The sequence below is a fragment of the Euwallacea fornicatus genome, chromosome 39 (assembly GCF_040115645.1).
Source record: "Euwallacea fornicatus isolate EFF26 chromosome 39, ASM4011564v1, whole genome shotgun sequence".
Classification (NCBI taxonomy): domain Eukaryota; kingdom Metazoa; phylum Arthropoda; class Insecta; order Coleoptera; family Curculionidae; genus Euwallacea; species Euwallacea fornicatus.
This window is the reverse complement of record NC_089579.1, coordinates 684,908-704,137: the sequence shown is the minus strand read 5'-3', so window position 1 is coordinate 704,137 and position 19,230 is coordinate 684,908. Positions and strand designations below refer to the sequence as shown.

The 19,230-nt window shown below is 38.3% G+C and overlaps 4 protein-coding genes across 6 annotated transcripts; 2 read left to right on the top strand and 2 right to left on the bottom strand.

Annotated features, from left to right (window-relative positions):
• Window positions 1-272: 272 nt before the first annotated feature.
• Bsg (immunoglobulin domain-containing protein Bsg) lies at window positions 273-3,274 on the bottom strand. The gene is made up of 6 exons (XM_066301310.1): window positions 3,018-3,274; window positions 1,590-1,710; window positions 1,356-1,537; window positions 975-1,295; window positions 785-920; window positions 273-728 (listed from the first exon to the last, which is right to left on the bottom strand). The coding sequence occupies exons 1-6, from the start codon at window positions 3,067-3,069 to the stop codon at window positions 677-679; spliced, it is 864 nt and encodes a 287-aa protein (XP_066157407.1). The 5' UTR covers window positions 3,070-3,274; the 3' UTR covers window positions 273-676.
• A 659-nt stretch (window positions 3,275-3,933) lies between these two features.
• Window positions 3,934-5,836, top strand: LOC136349628 (BSD domain-containing protein 1-A-like). Of its 2 annotated transcripts, none has more exons than XM_066301309.1 (7): window positions 3,934-4,088; window positions 4,369-4,441; window positions 4,498-4,614; window positions 4,673-4,828; window positions 4,876-5,224; window positions 5,285-5,386; window positions 5,443-5,836. In XM_066301309.1, the coding sequence occupies exons 1-7, from the start codon at window positions 4,069-4,071 to the stop codon at window positions 5,574-5,576; spliced, it is 951 nt and encodes a 316-aa protein (XP_066157406.1). In that variant the 5' UTR covers window positions 3,934-4,068; the 3' UTR covers window positions 5,577-5,836. The 2 variants fall into 2 exon arrangements, with proteins under 2 accessions (XP_066157406.1, XP_066157405.1); XM_066301308.1 differs by having other exon boundaries at window positions 3,935-4,088; window positions 5,282-5,386.
• Window positions 5,837-7,436: 1,600 nt separating this feature from the next.
• Window positions 7,437-8,690, top strand: trsn (translin). Its single transcript, XM_066301294.1, has 5 exons — window positions 7,437-7,786; window positions 7,842-7,935; window positions 7,988-8,200; window positions 8,262-8,335; window positions 8,388-8,690. Exons 1-5 carry the CDS (start codon window positions 7,706-7,708, stop codon window positions 8,619-8,621), a joined length of 696 nt encoding a protein of 231 aa, XP_066157391.1. The 5' UTR covers window positions 7,437-7,705; the 3' UTR covers window positions 8,622-8,690.
• On the bottom strand, window positions 7,921-12,620 carry LOC136349612 (uncharacterized). Of its 2 annotated transcripts, XR_010733844.1 has the most exons (5): window positions 12,078-12,620; window positions 11,532-11,737; window positions 11,198-11,480; window positions 9,004-11,142; window positions 8,461-8,938 (listed from the first exon to the last, which is right to left on the bottom strand). XR_010733844.1 is itself a non-coding variant. In XM_066301295.1 (3 exons), the coding sequence occupies exons 1-3, from the start codon at window positions 9,088-9,090 to the stop codon at window positions 8,112-8,114; spliced, it is 336 nt and encodes a 111-aa protein (XP_066157392.1). In that variant the 5' UTR covers window positions 9,091-9,282; the 3' UTR covers window positions 7,921-8,111. The 2 variants fall into 2 exon arrangements, 1 of the variants encoding a protein (XP_066157392.1); XM_066301295.1 differs by lacking the exons at window positions 11,198-11,480; window positions 11,532-11,737; window positions 12,078-12,620 and adding an exon at window positions 7,921-8,148 and having other exon boundaries at window positions 8,727-8,938; window positions 9,004-9,282.
• Window positions 12,621-19,230: the final 6,610 nt, after the last annotated feature.

Sequence of the window (19,230 nt, the reverse complement as noted above, 5' to 3'; positions counted from 1 at the left end):
CATTAGGACCTAAATATCATTTTTTAGTTTAATTATCAGTTTATGACAAAAACATGTAAAATTACAATTTGTAAATTCCCAATTGAATTCAATAAATGGCTCAGAAATAAAGTTTTGTTTCATTATATACACGTGGCGACCATAGTAGCTTTAATTTATTGCTTTTAGTTTAATATAGTTTTAATTAGGAAAATGATTTCCTTTACAAAAAGCACGGATCCCAATTCAATGACATTCCACGAAAAACAGGCAGTTGATAAAACATGCTGAACAAGATTTTAAGATAATTATTTAATAAAGACACAAACACTAGATAATTATAAGGGAAAAACATCTTAACTTAGAGCTTTCAACACGAATTAACTATAGTCTAACATACTAACAACATGTTAAGCACCAATAAAGATTACTTTTGCCTATTTGCTTTGCACTCGAGATTAGCTATGCCCTTTCAGGTGACGATATTACAACGATTACGACTATTTATTAATAAGGCAGAATAATTGTTACGCTCAATGTTTCTATATACAAAGATAAACTAAAAAAGGGAGCCCAAGTGGATTTAGAGAAAATGGATTAAATAACTGAAAAACAACTCAACGTTTCGACTGTATTTACACCATCAACTACCCGAACAATAAGGCTACTTTTGGAGGAAAATTAGAGTCGGGATTTTTTACTGCCTCTGACGCAAGTTTGACTCCTTTCCGTGGTCCGGGGTGTTTTTCCTGAGGATAAAAACAACGTGTGTATATAGGAAAACCTACAAAGATCATGCACTTACTGATCAGGGCTTTGATCGGTATCACTCTCCTCTAACTCGGTCTTGTTACGCTTTTTCTCATAAATGATGATGATGGCACAGAGCACGATTACTTCTGCGCAGATTCCCAAGAAGGGCCATAGTGCCGCATATTTATCTAAAGAATTATATTAGTACACAAAAACAGTTTAAAAGTTGTTTTTTGACATACCTTTAACGCGAACTATTCCATGGGCCGTATCGGTATTGGTGTTGTAAAACGCATTTACTCCCACACAAAAATAGAGTCCTCGATCTCCCTTGTTAACACCAGAAATCACCAACAAACCATTCTCCACCACCTGATCATTCTCGTCTTTATAATTTTTTATCTCCACTCGATTATCCTTAAAAGTACTACCATTGTAGTTCTCGCTTTCAATCCTCCAACTCAAAGTTGGAAGAGGGTTCCCCAAAACTCCGCATTCAATGCGCAACTTTTCCTCTTCGACCACGTTAATGTTGTCGGGTTTAATGCGGACCTTAATAGAAGCTAATAATAGACATTTTAAAATTTTTAGGTACTTTTACAGGTTTTTTAAGGGAAACTCACAAACAACTCGGATTTCAGCAATGACCTTTTCCTGACCCGTAACGATGGCGCTGCAGGTCCAATTGCCTGCGTCATGGAATTCACTCGACGGGATGGTCAGAGTGTGAACGGTGCTGGAATTGGCTATTTTGAAGCGGTCTTTTAGGCTCGCAACGTCGCGAATAGCCACATTATCTTTTTTCCTATATTGGGGAATTATTTAAAGCTCTCAAATTCTGCGATACGTCGACCTACCATTCCACTAAAGCTTCTCCAGCACCTTCACCAGAGAGTGTACAATTTAACAGCAAAGGTTTTTTGGCGGTGAATATAACAACAAGGTTGTTTAGAGAGGCGTCTTCTGGATCAATTTTCACTGAAAGGAAAATAAAAAGAGCTGAAACACCTATTTTAGTAAATTTAGTATAATGAAGTTATTTTTTATGGTGGTTGTTGAATTGCAATACTACTAAACAGTGCAGGGTACAAGGAAGGAACCTATTCAATAGGAAAGTTTAAGTTAAAAGGTTTTCGTTAAAATATCAATTTTGGAGTAATTTCACTCTCAAAGTGCACAACCTTCATTTGTAAAATATTTCAGCTGTAGGTAATTTGCGAAGGGGTTTATAAAAGCATTCATTACTCAATTAAAGCCGTTTCATTTTAATTTAAAAACAAACATAAATTATCTCTACTAACATAAAAATTAAATGGGTCTTGAAAGGTACACAATTAGTGATAATAAACTCATAAAGAATTGATGTCAAAATGATGCTGACATTGTAATAATCATGTTATCAAACCGATTTTTTTCTTTCAACTTATTCAGATTTTGCTGTTCTATATTTGGTGCTCTGATGATTTGAAACATTTTTTTAAATTTGCCTCTTGAAAGTTCCGTAAAGTAAAATCTTCAAATTTGGTATTAAGAACAATCGACCAACTACTCAACTCTATTTGTCGTTGTTTTAGAGTTAGACTTAGAGAGAGATTTAAATCATTCAGTACCCTTGTAACGTGATTTTTAAAACTCACATTTAAGAAATACCATAGTGCTAGTCTTCAAGCTACAACAGCTCCTATAGAGCAAAGTTTCAACAGATATTTTGTCCATTACGAACACAAGCGCTGAGATTATTATTAAGTATGCCTCTTTTAAATAAATACTTAGATTTAAATATTAAATCATTCAGTGTTTCGACGACGGACCCATTACTCAGTTATCTGGATTTGGATTAAGCAATAAGACATAATAATCCCTCTTTCTAAAGCAATTTTTAAGCCCTTACTAGGGACTTGGAAGAGCTCTTAAAGCTTTTAAAATCAAACCATAAAAGTACCTATTAAAAATTACTACAAATCAACTACAAACACTCAATTTATCTGCGGAATACCAGCTCTTTAACGCTTAAATTGCAGAACCTTGACTATTTTTAGATTAGACTGTAATCAATTATCTGTGTAATCAACCCTGTTTACATCTACAGACATTAATTCCACAGTAGCCACCCTTACTCAGGGTACATCTAGCTCAACGAGGAATGTTTGAAAAAAAGCTTAAAAATGCAAAAAGGGGCTTTTCCAATCAGCATTTTTTGACATTTCTGATTGAGGTTAAGTTAGGCTGGGCAGGACAATCGATTAGACGATGAAAAAGGGCTCAAAGAACGGCGTGAGACTCACCAGCATGTCCGAGGGTGATAAAAAGCCCCAAAACTAGGGCAGTAAGCTGCATCGTAAGGCGGGGCCCCCACTGCTCTCTATAGTTACTTTGTGCGCACGATCTGGTACTATCTGATCATCGAAACTGGCACGACGATTGTGTCAACGGTATGAACGAAGCGAGACGAATTTGCTATTCGTACAAAGGAGAAATCTTATCACAAAAAAACGTAATTTTAATTGTTATAACCACAACCTCAATTTTACGTAATAACTGCAATCAAGACGTCATCAAATGACAGTTGATCAATGTCAATGGCGCCATCTCATTTTTACAATAACAGTTATGTATTGTAAAAATGACAAATGTTGTTCTGACGTCAGGAAGTGTCAAGTGTTTTAATTATTGTAAAATGGAGATGTTGCGTTGAGATACTAATTTCTCTCGTTATTCGGACTGCAAATAAGCAATGAAACTAATTATTTCAATTTGCAGGTTGTTCATGCTTTAATTTTAGATAATATGAAATTTTATATATTAGTGATGGGAAATTAATCAAATATATTATGACGCATTAATGGAAACATTTTAAAATACAATACATTTCTTGTAAATTAATATTAAAGAGTTTATTTAATAAGAAAATCCTGCTGTTTAATTATAAAATAAACTTTCCGTAAAAGATTTTGTAGACAATCTTTTCTATTCGGTGATTCCTCTACTATGAAAATATAAAAACCACATTAAAAGCAGCGATAATTGTTAGTAATTCTCATAAAAATGGCATTTATATGTACCATTTCGTTTTAAAATCGTGTACAAATATATAGTTAAAATGGAAATTTCTGTGTTTTCTTGACGTCATCCAACGTCAATGATGTTTTGCAGAGATGGCCCTACCGCTGCTTCATTGTTTGATTAATCAGCTGCTTTGGACAGATATCAAACATTTTTGTCGTTTTCAAAGAAAAAATAAACAAATTTTCTTTTCTGATTTCTAGTGAAAATCACTCTGAAATACGTGAAATTTCGAGTAACTCTGCCCAAAACGGCTTTGGTTCTATTGATGCCATGTCTGACAATACGGAAACGTAAGTTTTGAACTTCAATTACCTGCTGCAGCAAGTACCATTTGGTGCCCTTTTGGGACCATATTTCCCCCCTTTTTACGGTTAATTCGTAAGTTTGATTCTATTAGTTCCTAACGGAGACACTTAAAATCAACAATTTTCTCCACTTCATTGGTGCTGAATAAATAAAACTACACCCAAAGAAAATAATATACATACTCAGAACAGATAAACATCCTAATCTAAAGCAATACTAACGCATGTACCATTATTAGTAACCTATATTGTTTCGCCACATTAGGCCTTCTGATAGCACCCCAACCTCCAATACTAGCAGCTGGTTCAACTCCTGGCTAAATGCAGCCAAAAACAAGGTTTCTTAGTGTTGATTTATAACAGAATTGAATATAAATAAAGTACCTTTTTGCAGAGCACTGAGGTGCTAGAGTTTGTCAAAAAAGACCTTGAAGAGTTTGGCACTGCGGTAAAAAATGAGGCCTCTAACGTCGTGTCATCAGCTGGCTCTGCTGTTGAAAAAACTTTTAATGTATGTCTAATGTTTCCCATTTACCTTGCAATGTTTTACATAGTTTACATGCTTTCAGCTTGAATCTCCAGACTCCACAGTCAATTCAGTTAAAAGAAGTTTTAGCTCCTTCTTAGGACAGGTAAACACTGCTTTAAATCCAGGTCCTGATGATGAGGATACTGAAGTTCTTATAGTGGAGAACTCAGAAACACACCAATTGAACAAATTACAGGTATATATCACTTAAAAAAAAAACAAGCTCTAAAAATAACTTTACAGAGGGCCCTATATGAACTTCAAAAGACTCCAGAAACCTATATGTGTGATCCAGATCCAAGTCTCAAGCAGCAATACGAATGCTGGTTGGAGATTTTAGATGGAGAACAGCTGTCTGATGACAGGATAGCAAAGCATGTAAACAGTTCTGAGGTGCTGAAGAAGTATTATGCCAAATTGGTGCCTGAAATTTTGGAGCATCAGATGTTTTGGAAGAGGTATTTGTTCAAAAAAGCCTTACTTGAGGACGAATTGGCCCGCAAGGAAATGATGGAAAAACGGGAACTGAAAGAGAAGGACCAGGGGATTGTCGAGGAGCAGCAAAATGCAGACACTTTAAAATGGGAACATGGTGAGTTTATTTACAGGATGAATTTACATTTCTCCTTCACTAACCACCGTTGCACAGTAGACTTTTCGTCCTCTAACGTGGAGCTCACTGAGGAGCAGCAAATTGCACTCCTTGAAGAGTACGAAAAAGAGCAAAAGACGCGCCCTTTATATTCAAAAAAAGGTGATTTTTCACTGCAAATTGTATGCGATAAACACAAACAGTTACAATTGTTTCAGATAAAAATACGTCTACTCCATCTCGCGTCAGTGAAAACTTGAGTAAAGCCGACTCCTCGGCTAGTTTGGGAGGAACACCTAGTGGAGGTAGCACCGATGACGACTGGGAGAAGATCGGCGATGTCGAAAAGTAGACCAGATAGAGAGCAGTTTGCTTTAGAAAACTCTTCATTCTTGTACATAACTAATTATTATTTGATATGATAAAAATATACTATTATTATGTAATATGACATTAGCATTTTATTATAAATATATAAAATAGCATTCTAGTTTAATATTTAACTTTAAGAATAAGTTATTATTATTGTACTTTTGAGGCATTTATTTTAGAGTTTGTTTTTATTCTTTATCTTTATTTGAGCGAACATTATTAAAGGTTTTTCTCTCGTTAGTTAAATTTTCAATTATTTGTAGTCTTGTAAAGCAAATGAACTTCTCTATGCGATTTACGATTTTAAACGAAAATGGCGTTGGCGTTGTACTTTTAGCCGTCCATAAAACAAAGTTTTCATTTGCGACCTCTCAATTTCTTAAAATCTATTTTTTTCCCTGATCTGAAAACCATCGCCCATATAAATTGCGTATTATCACGAGATTAAGCACTATTAATCTTACGCGCTTCCAAAACAATAATACCACTTATCAAAGGTTGATAAATTCAATCATAGATGAATTGCACGATAAAGGTAGTCTTCGCAGTTTGTTGGCTTCCCCTGACAAATAATTATATAGTTCTTAATTTTTTTGATAAAAAATAGTTCTTAAAATTCCCACACAGTTGTGAACTCCCATTGTTCAAGATTCGAGAATAGCCGCTAGAACTTACCTTACACGGGAAGTACTTATGCCTCTTCTGATGGCTGAAAAGTTTTTGACTTTAAAAGGAATTACCAGGGAATCTTGGACCTACATTTAAGCGAAATGCACAGGTGCAGAGATCCAACTATTTTTATTTTAATCGCTGGTTATCGCTTAAATGAATAGTCAATAAAAACTCCTCGAGTAATAAAGCCTCAAAGGCGTTACTTTTTTTCATATTAACATTCGCCCGAGTGGATCAACTACGTTTAGATGATTTTTCTTAGGATCATTGCCATAATTTCATCATTAGAAAATTCCCTTTGCACCCAAACTACTACGATGCTATGAACTCGTAGCATTAACGATTTAGCTTTAACCGAAGTGAGCAAGAATTGTGAATAGTAGACTACATTATCTACATTTTAATTTACAATCGGTAATATCAATAACTTTTAGCAATATCGTAGGGCCGGTGTAACTACCAGATTTGAAATCTATTGTCCCGCTTAATGATCTTACCTTAATTACTGGTAAAATTGTTTATATTCGATACGTTGAAGGACCGTTATGACCAAAAATAAAATTTTTGAGTAGACTCGCTCTAATTGCGAACGAATCTCTAGCAATTACTATCAAACTCAGTTACGTAGCGATTATTTGCAGTATACAAATTTGTGCGTATGAGACTTGACCAGCAGCAAGAGTTACTGCAGTCTACTTAAACACCTCTATTAAGCCTTATGGGCAATTTTAACTCAATTATTTTAAGAGAATTCTGGAGGATCCAAAGTGGTTAAGAGCATGGTTTCCTGGTCCCTGAAGTTTTACGTGTCCGCCTGAGGGTCTATAACAGGCTAACCAATGCGAATTATAAATGGATTTATGAAACTAGAAGAATATGATAATTGTTATAACAAAAAGGGCGTTTGCCTTTTTTGGTATTCCGTACGTTGTTGAGTTTTTCTACATTGAAATTTATCGAATAATACCGCGTAAAATTCAAGTTTACAGAATTTATAGAGGTAATCAAAGTAACTGTAGTCAATCTGAGTATTTAATAGTGAGAAATTTTCAAACATTTTATCTTTAGATTCAGAACCTTCTAGGGCGATACTGGAATCTGCCTTTTTTGGTCGATATCGATACCAAGGAAATGTCAATGGCCATTGACATATTAAACATATGTGACATGTAAATAATCACAAAGTTGGACGTTATTTGTTTGCGGTGAATGTACCTTTCTACTAAAATAATTAATAGTTCTTTATTTAGCTTCCTCTTTACCTATTTTCAACAATTTTCGTTTAAGTGAAAGCCTAAAGTGTTGTATACACGCTTCATTTTATATCCAAACAGCGCTTTTTCGAGAAAACTATCTATTCTCTAAGAACAAGGCTATGGCCGCTTAAAGTGGGACTTTTTCAATTTGCCTTCATTACCTTTTTTCAACCATCTTATCATGTCTGAGCCCCACAAACTATTTATCGATATTTTTTCCCCCTTCCAAGAGCATATCAATGCGGAGCAAGATGTCAGGGAGGTAAGTAGTACCTTCTTACTCTTAATCCCATAAATCCTTGTTTGTGGGGTCGTAGGTGATTCGTAATATCATGAAAGACCTAGAAAAGTCTCTTAGGGAGATTGTTATAGCGTTGCAAATAATCCACACTGAAGTAAACTGTGAATACAGTAAGTTTAATTGGGCTTAAAAAAAAAGATCAGTTGTAAGTTGGTTTTACAGTCGATGAAGCTTTGCTAAAGGCCCGCGAGCTGCTGGGAGAGGTGCAGAAGGGTTTTGATGCTCTCGATAAGGTAGTGCCCAACGGGCAGTACTACCGGTACAATGATCATTGGCGATATTCAACTCAAAGACTCTGTTTTCTGGTTGCCTTGATTGTGTTCCTAGAAAAAGGATTTTTGATTGATCAAGTTACTGCAGCTCAAATGTTAGGAGGTGAGGGTTATTAGGAATAAACAGATAGTCGAGTGTGGCAACAAGCTTTTTTCTCGGGCAGTGCATGAGAAGCAAAACATACATCTTGACTTGGAAGATTATTTGATGGGGCTTCTTAATTTGGCCACCGAACTGGTGAGTTTTTTCTTATTTTAAATGAGTGTTTTCTCACATTCGCGAGCATTAGTCGCGGTTCGCAGTCAATTCGGTGACGCTAGGGGACTACAACCGACCTCTACAAATATCGAAATTCGTAGCTGAACTCAATGCTGGCTTCCGCTTACTGAACCTGAAAAACGACTCTCTTAGGAAGCGGTTTGACGCCTTGAAATACGATGTGAAGAAGATCGAGGAGGTGGTCTACGATCTTTCAATAAGAGGTCTCACTCCAGCGGCTTCAGCGGAACATACGGTTTCTTAACCACGTATTTGCATAAGTTTATAATAATAAGGAAAAATATATTGCACTGATGTAGGTGTGTTTTTTGTATTTTTTTATATTTTTTATTCTATTATTTATATTTACTGGCTGGGCCTGTTGTCCTTGTGCAAAATGATGCAGTCTCTGCAGTAAAGTTTTGACGGTGGCGGCCCGTCTATGTGGACTAGCTTGGTACTTTGGTTGTAGTGCTGGAAGCAGGGTAAATGGCTTTGCAGTTCTTGATCCTGTTGCAGGGTTTCAGGTAGTTGAGACCAGATTTGAAATAAACTATAAGCAGATATTTCTAGATAACGCTCCTAAGGACAAACAATGTGTTGATATTGATTCCGAAGGGTGTTGCCTCAGGCATAAATATATTTACCTTTGGCATTACCGCGATTTGTTCCTTGGTCCATTTGCTAGGGTGGGTGCGGATCCCAACTCTTTGGTTTGCACTAGTAAGTACCATTTTGTTTGATGAAGTTTTTGCCTTAACTCACAGCAACTACTTACTCCCTTCACACTTTGTTCATTTAAGTCAGTAAGTATTGTCAGGTGCATATCATATACTATCTTATCAGGAGACTCGCGTTTCCTGTCGCCAAATCAACCTTTTCTGAAAATATTTGTAACCCTAGATATACTAATCGCACTTTCATATCGTATTTTAATCAGTTGGTTTCTTCTTGTGTGTTATTGTCCTTTTGCATATTAATTTCCCTCGTATTCCACATGGAGTATTGAAACCCACCTATGCATGTAACTCCTGTCTGAGTCGTGTAAATTTAGCGGAAAAATAGGTACTTTTTTCGCAGTCGTTGTATTCATTTGACTTTTCCGAACACAAGATAAATTATTGTAAATATTCAAGAACTCTGAAAAGAATCTTTTGTTGTAAACTGGTAGATTTATAGAGATAACGAACGAAAACCGTGTTAACAAACGATGCTAGAAAAGCACGATACTAAGCATCTCATAATACACCTCATTTTAACCAGAACTGATTGATAGTATGATGATGGAGGGATATACAGTAGGTCAAAAAAGCATTCGTGCACCTACAGTGGCGTAGAATTAAAACCGACATAGGGGGCGTCCAAGACGAAGGAAATAGCATGGAAAATCTGTTTTAATTTTTCTGAGAGGTAACGGATTATCCAATCGAATGCTGGTAATAGTTCTGATGATGATATTGCGTATAACAGGAAATGTGTATTTTATACTAAATTTAAAACTTTTCGCGGAGACTATCTACTGAATGAGATAAAAGATATATAGGTTCCGTCTTTCCGGCATCATCATAGGTTAATAAGCAATTTGTTTATTTACTGTGGGGAAATCAAAGCAGATCATATGATAATTATCCCTAGGTTTTCCATTGGTTTTTCGCTGAATTGAGTCGTAAATAAGTTAAAAATTGCTTAGAAAATACCTAAAAGATAAATTTAAATTGATATGGGGTTTTTACGCACAGGTACTTGGCGCCTTTGTTTGTTTAATTTTGGCTTTGACTAACCAATTATGGGGTCGAACACGGTTACGTCGGGCATTTAAATTTTTTTTCATTTTGAAGGCATTTTGAACCGGTAATGGCCGATCCTGAGTACAATGACTTCCATGTGAAAGTTTTCCAAATCGATAATCTGCTGGCGCAAATAAATAAAAACCTATTTCCCATGTTAATCCTCTGTGTGAGGGTTTTGCCTGGACACCCGGTATAAAGAATATAATAGAAATAAACCTTGAACAATAAAAACGAGTTTTTTTAGCGACTTTTATTAGATCATAGAAGTCAATAATGCAAATTTGCAGTAACCAAAATTTAAAAAAAAATTATTTTTTTTGTAAAAAAGTCAGTGAACTTCTCGGATGTATAATTAATTAAGATCTTAAGACCATTTTAGAAGAAACCGAAAATTTTGACCGAACCAAGCAAGAAGACTAGCCGCTGTGCGCTTCAAATCGTTCTTTTGCTGAAATTTACGAATTAAAAGCAGGTTCTACGCGGCGTGCGACAGCATTACAAGCTCCATAAAATTCTTATATTGGACCCCATTCATAACTGGACCAGGAAAAACAACTTAAGCTTCCATTCTGGATTTTGAGGACGCCACACGTACAATCTCCCATTTGATTTTAGCTTTATCGAATTAAAAAAACGTATTTCCACTAAGAGAAGGCTCATGTTTTGCAGCCCTGAGCAAACAACATTGTGCAGTTTTTTAGGCGCAACTGGTCCACGTAAAGTGGTTTCGGACGTCTAATTGTCCGAACCAACACTGCTGAGTTTTTATTTTTGTAATTTTTCGGAAAAATATCTTTCTGGATATCAACCGGTGTCATAATGAAATTTCGACGAGAAAGTTTCACAACTAATTGATTTGTTCCAGGATTCCATTATTGGGATTTCTTTTTGCGCAGTGGGTTTTGTGCAGTTCCATATTCTTCGAAGCGCTTAATCGCGTGGCTAACCGTTGTTTCAGGGCATTTTAACGTTGCTGCAATGTTATCGTGTGCCATCCTAGAAGACCTCAAATTAATAATTAATTCCCTAAATTGTGATATGCAACGTTTACCTTCTCCCATTGTTTCGGTATTTAATTAGCTTTTAAAATCTAAATTTTTTAAAAACTTTCACAAATTACAACTAATAGATCCGCCAAACTGAGAAATTAACAGTTTCCCCCCTTACTATCAATGCCTCAACTCTCCTGAGTATAGAATTAATGACGTAATACGGGCAACTAAGTGTTAAAATTGAGTTTGCCATACTTCATTGATCTGTTGCTGACGGGCCCCGACGGCAGAGGGCGGTGTTGTAGGAACAGCAATTCAAAAATGCGCGCGTAGGAGTACCTCCTGCAACATATCTTTATTAGTCTATTTTAATGGTGAAATAAAGCCCATTACCGTAAAAAAACATATATTTAGTTTATTTTGTCGAAACCAATGCATAATAAAATATAGAATAGGCGAATAAATGCAATTCCACTATGCTTGGTCGTGTGATGACGTTTATAAATTGCTCTGATCCTGTTGGGTAATTCGTCAACACAATTACGTTGATAGCCACAAGGCGTCTGGCTAGGCGATGGTAGATATTGAAACGTTTTTTCCTAAATAGGTCAAATTGTAATATAAACACACCCGTAAATTCCAGAGCGAGGAAGGATACAAGGAGACGAACATTGAAACAACAATGTGAAATATCGGGTTCTTTTGCAATACCGAATCATTAACCGTGGGCAATCAGAAAATTCCTCTCGCACGAGCTTTTTTTCGGCTCTTTAACTGAAGCTCAACGATATTGCGAAAGAAGCTATTATTCGCTGATTGTTCCTGAAGAAGGGGAAATGGCAGTCTAGTCAGTTCCTGTTGATGGTTAATTATAGTTCTTTGCGCTTTCCCGTCCTTCCAAATAAGTCGATTATTTTGTAAAGTGTAGGTTGCAAATACCTTGTCATCTAAATTCCCAAATTTCAAAAATATGATCATACAGTGTGTTTGGAAAAGATGCGGCAGTATTTAAGGGGGCGCTCACTAAGGCCATTTTACGAAAGAAAGTTCTTGTAACCGTAGATCCGGATGTGTATTGTTGCCAAGTTAATTATTTTTAATTGCGGTTTTTGAAAAATAATTCAAATATTGAAAAAATTTAAATGATAGTTTGACGCCCTGTACGTTTGAAATAGTACGTTGTCGGAACTAACCTGCGAAATCACCACCTCAGATATTGCCGCACCTCTTTTGAACACCCCGTATGCGTAACTTGTATTAGTTACGGTGGGAATCGGAGCTTTTCCCTCATCGTTAACGGAACATTCGCAAACGGGGCACAAAATCGTCGGCGTCATACACGAAAAAAATATAAAAATTACCAAGACCTGCAACGAAAACTATTAATTGTTAAGTCGGCCGACGTCTGACCGACGTCATTGCCAGATAAAGATGGAATGATGTCAAATTGAAACATCCGAGTTCCGATCGCAGCGCTGCCCAGGCGAAAGGCCTCAACTAGACGGCGATACTGAAACAAGGATATGCGGAACAAGGACAGCGATAATTGTCAGAAGCGAATCCATCCGCCATTTAGTTTCCAGTCTCCATTGTATCTTCTGAGTGATTTAGTATTTTCAAGGTAAAACTCGTCTGCAGGCGGTGCCGAAGGAAGAATGGTAAAACAATTCTTTAGAAATTATCCCTAGTTTAATTAACTCTAAGCCTCGCCGTCTCTGAGCAGTTATTGAGACCGAACGACTCCTTGCAAAATATTTTAACCTTGTTTTCCTATTTTATGAATTAAAAATAATTAAAATCAAGTATGGTTCAAATCGCGTTACTTCTAACACAAGTTACGAAATGCAACAATTGCACATTATGTATTAATGCGGCACACATTAATCTTGAACAGATGTGGTGGCATCACTGCCGATGTGCAGCGTGTAACGTACATGGAAAGTTACACGGTTTGAACCGCAGTGTAGGGACACTCCTTTGGTTGAAATATTTTCAATTATCGTTTGTATTTTGCGTTCGATATGTGCTGTTCACTTTTATTTTACATTAAAGAGTTAAACGTGGCTTATGACTGCCTTTCATACGTTTTCAATGTGGCAAAACTCTTTGCCGAGAACCGTGGAAAAGTACGCCGAACCAAAATGGCGATGGTCACAGAACCGAAAACTCCCACTTATTTTACCGAAATTGGTATATATTGAGAGAACCTGGAAACGTTGTAAGAATCTACGTTCTGAAAGTGTCCGTGGAAGTCCCGAAGCTTCTATTTCACGAGAAGTGAGGAGATTCCCGTATTTCACAAAAAATACCAGATCAATCGGTGCACTTCAAGCGTCGACAGAGAGCTGATACTGAATCAACAACATTGTTAATTTGTCAGCTGAGTACACGTTTATCGTTGATAATCTGCGAACGTTTTTATAAGATTTAGACTTTGAGAACTAACTAATTAAACGTAACGAACGATGGGAGGATCAAAATGATGCGAATCACAACTTAGAGAATGAATTACTCGTTTGAGGCCCCCTAGGATGGCACGCGATAATATCGCAACGGGGTTAAGATGCTCTACGGCTATGCGATTAGGCATTTCAAAGAGCATGGAACTGCGCAAAACCCACCGCGCAGAAAGTAGTCTCGAAAATCGGATCTTGGAAGAGATAAATTGATCGTGCGCCTTGCTCGTCGAAATTCCACCGCGACGCCGGTTCAAGTCCGGAAAAAGGTTTTTCCAAAAATTGATAAAAGTAAAAACTCAACGTTATGCGTCCGAGCGATTAGACGTCCGCGTCGCCCCTAAAAAACCTCCTATTTAAGAAAATCGCACACCTGGAATACCGTCCGCTCAGGACTATAAGGCGTGCGCCATCTCTCAGTGGAAATATGTCCTTTTTTACGTAGATCCGAGCAAAAACCAATCGGATAAGATCAAATGGGAGGTGGACAGTGTGCACGGCGTCCTCCAATGCAACGTTGAATTGTTCCTTTTGGTCCGGGGTTATGAATCGGGTCCAATATAAGAATATTGTCAATACTACTGTATGCCGGGTGGAACTTGCTTGTAAATTGGAGATTTCGGCAGGGCGACGATTCGACGCATGCGGCCGCCAGCCTTCGTGCTTGGCCCGGGACAAATTTTTTGGTTCCTTTCAAAATGGCCTTCCTGCAATGCAGATTTTAACCTAAGTGAAAACGTGTGGAATGACGTGAAGAGCGCTTTGCAACAAAAATTATTCAGATTTAATTGCCTCTGTTAAGAATGTGTGGTGTTCTATTCCGAAGGAACGCTGTCCGACACTAGGTCTGTGCCAAATTGTTGGTTGGAAGTACACAAGAATGCCCGACTGTTGACTAGTTGTTTCAAGTCCCGTTGGTACATTTTTTTAATATTATTTGTTTCCACCCATCGTTCCTAATTGACTCCATCATGAAAAAATGCTTTTTTCAGTTTCGATCATTTCAATTTTCTTAAAATTTCCATTATTGACTTCTTTGATGCTCCAATAAGTCGCATCGTTTGTCTCGTTTTTTACAGAAAAAATTACGTTTTCTATTTTTACATATGTGAATCGTCCTCAATTCTATGGTCATCACTCCACTTGTGACGGGCAAACTTATCGGGATGATGCTGGTTAGGCGGTTCTGCAGCGGCCTTTGCGCCCTCGCAATTCGAGTTGTGGAAATTCACCAATTCCAGACGTTCTTGAATTGAAAATGAAATTTGGTTATTATTATCGCTCTGGGACTTTCAACCAGATAAGGCCAAATTCCCTTCATCGCGGGTAAGGTGCAAGCTGGGTACTTTCGATTCAAGAACGTGTGAAATTGGTGAATTTCTATAAGCCAAATTAAAATTCTTGCAGAAACGACTCGTCAAAATTGCTTTTGCTATAGCTAGTTGCAGAGAGGGTTCTAAGACCTTTGACACTAGACGCCTTACGACCCTCGCTGCCAATTCAAATTTGGAGGGGGCGCAACTGCGGATGGAGGAGGGAGAGGTTGTAATTCGGCGATGGAGGGGGTTAGTTCGGGTCGTTTCGGGGAATTTCCCCAAACACGACAAAATAAGAAATACCCTGGGGGGCTCCTTTTCATTAGGGCGCCCTGACTGTAACTCGTTGCGAAATGGAACCCATTTATTCACCCGTTTGAACCACAAAAACTAATTTTTTTAAAAATATATCTTTGATAATTTGCGTTTTTATCGTGTGACGTTGAAAAAGACACGGGTCAAGACGGGGAACTCGGTTGGACAGCTCAAAGTCTGCTCTAGCAGGATGGCTCCAGCTCGGTCGAAGAAAGGGCCGAAAGTTAGCCCCTAATAGGCTATGTCTGATTTCTCAGTTACAGACAAAGCCTAGGAGAGGCTAGCTCGTGACCTTTTCACAGATACGGCCATAATTAACCACATCCGATGTAGGTTTAGATAATTGACTTCATCCTTTCTATATGCAGGAGCGATTAAAATAAATCTGCCCTCACGCTCATATCATCACTATTAACCGTATAAGCACATAAATGCCTCAAAGCGTACAAACACCATATTTAGCTTACTTAATAGCCTGAACTCTGTGGGTGTGAGGTATGGGTGTCGCCTCACCAGCCCTTAAAAACCGATATTGTGCACTGCCACTGCGAATGGTGAGTAATGTAAACAGCGCGCGAATCTGAACGCAACTGATTGTTGCTTTTTAACAACAAAACCTCGGAGGATTTTTTAAATACCGAAGAGGGGAGCCAGCAGGAATCGAGTCTATGACACCGCTTTCGGTTTATTAATTAATTATTTTTTAAATCGCATTAAGGCCCCCTTTCACTATACCCGAACGAGCATTGTATTAGATCTCAATATACCCAGTTCATACTTGCCGTGTTCAAACGTCATCTTCGCGGCAACAGTCTAAAATAAGAATTCCTGATGAAGGCGAAGGTCATCTTCGGGACCTTGTCAGGCGCCAGCCAGTAGCGCCGGTGCATATTTAATAGCCTTCAACAGTTTCAGCTGATCTCGCTCATGCACGTATAAACGTCTCCTTAATGCCTCGCCCTTTGAGGAGGCGTTCGGGGATTAACCCCCGTTGCACGCACGGCGCACCGCTACGCCTCTGGCGACTGGAATAAGGGGATAAACCGGCCGGTCTTTCGCCGCAGCTAAAAAGAAGCACCATTGTTAATAAGCCTCGATCAAACGGGCGATTGTACAGTGCCACCCGTAAAATCGGTGCCACATGACAAATTGTTGAACTTGCGGATTCGGGTAAATTCTGCCGGCGCCCTCGGGGTGCGGTGCATCAGTGACGAGAATGACGTGTAAACCGAGAAATGCGTGATTGTCTAACTGCCGATTTGCTTTTTTTTTTTTTGTTTTTTTTCAAAAATCCACCATTATCTCTTAAAAATTCGAAAAATCACGAAGGAAAAAAGTTTCTCACTCACGTGCTAATTTTCGACTTGCTGCTGCCATTTTATCTTTTCTAATTTCCGCGTTTCCGAGGTGTTAGAATTAGTCGGCAATGTGGTAACAGTAATTTTAATGCACGAAAGTAATCGTCTGACGAGCATTAACTAATCAGAGTTGTGATAAAGACGTTTCTTTAAAGAAAATCGCTCGGGTCACGTCATTGCGGCGTCTTAACAGAGTCGATTGACACGGAGTTAGATGTATAAACAAGTAATAGTTGTCATGAAGACTGCTGGTCGATTTGGACACTTAATAATGTCAGTTGTCAAATGTCAAATGTCAAAGTACAGAGAAATTAGCCGTCTGAGGGAGTTCAAATCGGCACATGAATAGGAAACAAGGTGCCTTCGTGGGTTTCGGAAATTTTGAAAAATAATCTTAGACATGAAACGTTTTTGAAAAAAAAAAAATGCAAACTGACAGTTGTGGGCAGTCATTTGTTTTTCGATTTGTATGTCATTTCTCCTCGTTTGAGGAACGCGACCCGGAGATGAAGCGAAAATGTATCGAAATTCATAAGCAAAAATCAGTCCGTATGATGCGAACTCCATAGGTAACAACTTCTATGTGAGATCCTCATTTCTTTGCAATAATATATTATTCCGCGGGTCATGTCAATGCATGACAGACGTCATAATGTAGGGATAAACCTCTAACGAGTGACCAGGAAGCGAAACCATAAACGATAAAGAGGCGAATCTCGCGTGTCATGCGCGATTTGACGCCGCATACCGGCGAGATTTCGTCATGCCGCCTAATCGTTTCGGGTCCGCTTCTGCTTTTTTTGGGGCCCCTGATTGTTCACGACCAGTTTTTCGGGTTGCACAATGCTGTTCTCAGCCTCGTTTTGGCGTTGGGCGGTTTGCAGCCTCGAACGACCTGCACCTGCATCCAGAAGCACACTTTCGATCCTCCCGCATTTACAGGATACACTCGCGTAAGGTACAGACTTAGCTACGTCTTCTGATGACGTTTTACATTTGAAGCTATCTAGAAGATGTCTGTATAGGGCATTAACGCATCTGTAATTTGCATTGCGCACGGAAAGCAGTTACTCTGTTATCAGAAGTAATAGCGATCAGTCCAGTTTCAGCACCTCCAAATCACTTTCGCCCCTCTGGCGGAGTTATTGTCAATCGCGCTGCGAGGAGTAAGAGAATTTCCTTTTGTGGAGCTCTTCCAGATCTACAATTTACATTCTGCACAAGGAGAGCAACATCTCACCGCAAAAGGAAAAATAATAGCGATCGATCCGATTTCGGCACTTTCAAACCGCTTTCGCTCCTCTAGCAACGGCATTGTTGTATTAATCGCACAGTAAAAAGCAATAAAATCTCTTTCGGAGAGCCCCCCGAGGTCCATAATATACCACTTATCGAAGCTACTCTACATGCTACACTAAGGAAGATGTACAGTATCGTGCGAAAAGCTGGCAGCTTTTAATAGTATGACGTCAATGACGTTGTCCTCGCGGATATCCACTTTTATTTTGTTTATTTATAAATATTGTTTACTTGCAATTGCCATTGCATGCTCGTTTCAAAAGAGGGGCAACAGAATCTGAAAAATTTAATTAAAAAAAAACTCTATTTGTGCATAAAGGTAGCAACCACTAGACCACCACGTTATTTTCCTCGTTTTATTCGGTTTTCTTGCTCGGTGAACCGAGAATATTAGCAAACTCAAAATGGTTCGAGCCAAAATCATATCTCCGGAAGTTGGAAAATTAGAGATGAAGCATTTTCAAGACGGCGCAAGGCAGAGTGAAGTTGCGGCAAGTTCAAAGCTTCATAAGTCCATTGTTAGCCGAATAATTAAAGAGTTTAGAATTCCTGGTGAAGCTGGTCCAAGCCGGGAAGACCCAGAACAACCACTCCCAGAAGGAACAGATTGCTACTACGAATCTCCAAAGCAAATCCATTTTTGTGGTCTTCTAAAATTTTGCTCAAGTTAGAAGAAGCGGGTGCGACAAGCGTTAACTCAAGTACGGTAAGAAGGACGTTACTTGATGCTGCTTTGCCAGCGCGTCGTCCTAGGTTCGTCAAAGAACGGATTCAAAAAGAAAATATTAACGTAATGATTTGGCCGTCTCAACCTCCGGATCTAAATCCGATTGAGAACCCGTGGCACTGCGTTGGGACTCAAATTCGAACTCAGAATTACAGTAACGTCAACGATTCGTCTGTCGCAACCGAGACTGCTTGGAACGAATTGGATGGAGACTACGGCAAGAAATTCATTGAATCTATGCCGAAAAGGTGTGCAGCAGTAATGAAACAGAAGGGCTGTTACGCTAAATGTTGATTATAACATCCCTATTTGTCCAAATTGTTGCTATCTTTTTGCACAATACTGTATGTATCTCTTGTTCCGACCCTTTCAGGGCACTTTTGGTTTCAACCCTCCTTTATGGTTTTATTATTATTCATGAAGTAAAAAGTGATTAAACATTTTTTGCAGATCGTATTGGGATCTATAGCTGATTTTGTGCGCAGGGGATCCCCGCGTGTTCTCATAATGGTCGTAATGTCATAATAAATTTCGGTTCCTTTAAAACCCTTTCAGCTTCTAGCTGCCATAGCTGGGCTTTATTAGCTGTACACTCAAAAATAATACACCTTTTTGTAGAGA

Excerpts from the sequence above, each read along its gene's own strand:
- LOC136349628 (XM_066301308.1), top strand. The coding sequence starts at position 4,069 with ATGTCTGACAATACGGAAAC. Across the intron at positions 4,829-4,875 it reads ACCAATTGAACAAATTACAG|AGGGCCCTATATGAACTTCA; the intron begins GTATATATCACT and ends ATAACTTTACAG. Across the intron at positions 5,387-5,442 it reads CCCTTTATATTCAAAAAAAG|ATAAAAATACGTCTACTCCA; the intron begins GTGATTTTTCAC and ends CAATTGTTTCAG.
- trsn (XM_066301294.1), top strand. The coding sequence starts at position 7,706 with ATGTCTGAGCCCCACAAACTATTTATCGATATTTTTTCCCCCTTCCAA. Across the intron at positions 7,936-7,987 it reads TGAAGTAAACTGTGAATACA|TCGATGAAGCTTTGCTAAAG; the intron begins GTAAGTTTAATT and ends TTGGTTTTACAG. Across the intron at positions 8,336-8,387 it reads TTAATTTGGCCACCGAACTG|TCGCGGTTCGCAGTCAATTC; the intron begins GTGAGTTTTTTC and ends CGCGAGCATTAG.
- Bsg (XM_066301310.1), bottom strand. The coding sequence starts at position 3,069 with ATGCAGCTTACTGCCCTAGTTTTGGGGCTTTTTATCACCCTCGGACAT. Across the intron at positions 1,711-3,017 it reads TATCACCCTCGGACATGCTG|TGAAAATTGATCCAGAAGAC; the intron begins GTGAGTCTCACG and ends TTTTCCTTTCAG. Across the intron at positions 1,538-1,589 it reads GGAGAAGCTTTAGTGGAATG|GAAAAAAGATAATGTGGCTA; the intron begins GTAGGTCGACGT and ends TCCCCAATATAG.
- LOC136349612 (XM_066301295.1), bottom strand. The coding sequence starts at position 9,090 with ATGGTACTTACTAGTGCAAACCAAAGAGTTGGGATCCGCACCCACCCT. Across the intron at positions 8,939-9,003 it reads AAATCGCGGTAATGCCAAAG|GAGCGTTATCTAGAAATATC; the intron begins GTAAATATATTT and ends GTTTGTCCTTAG. Across the intron at positions 8,149-8,726 it reads AAGGACAACAGGCCCAGCCA|GAACACAATCAAGGCAACCA; the intron begins GTAAATATAAAT and ends TCCTTTTTCTAG.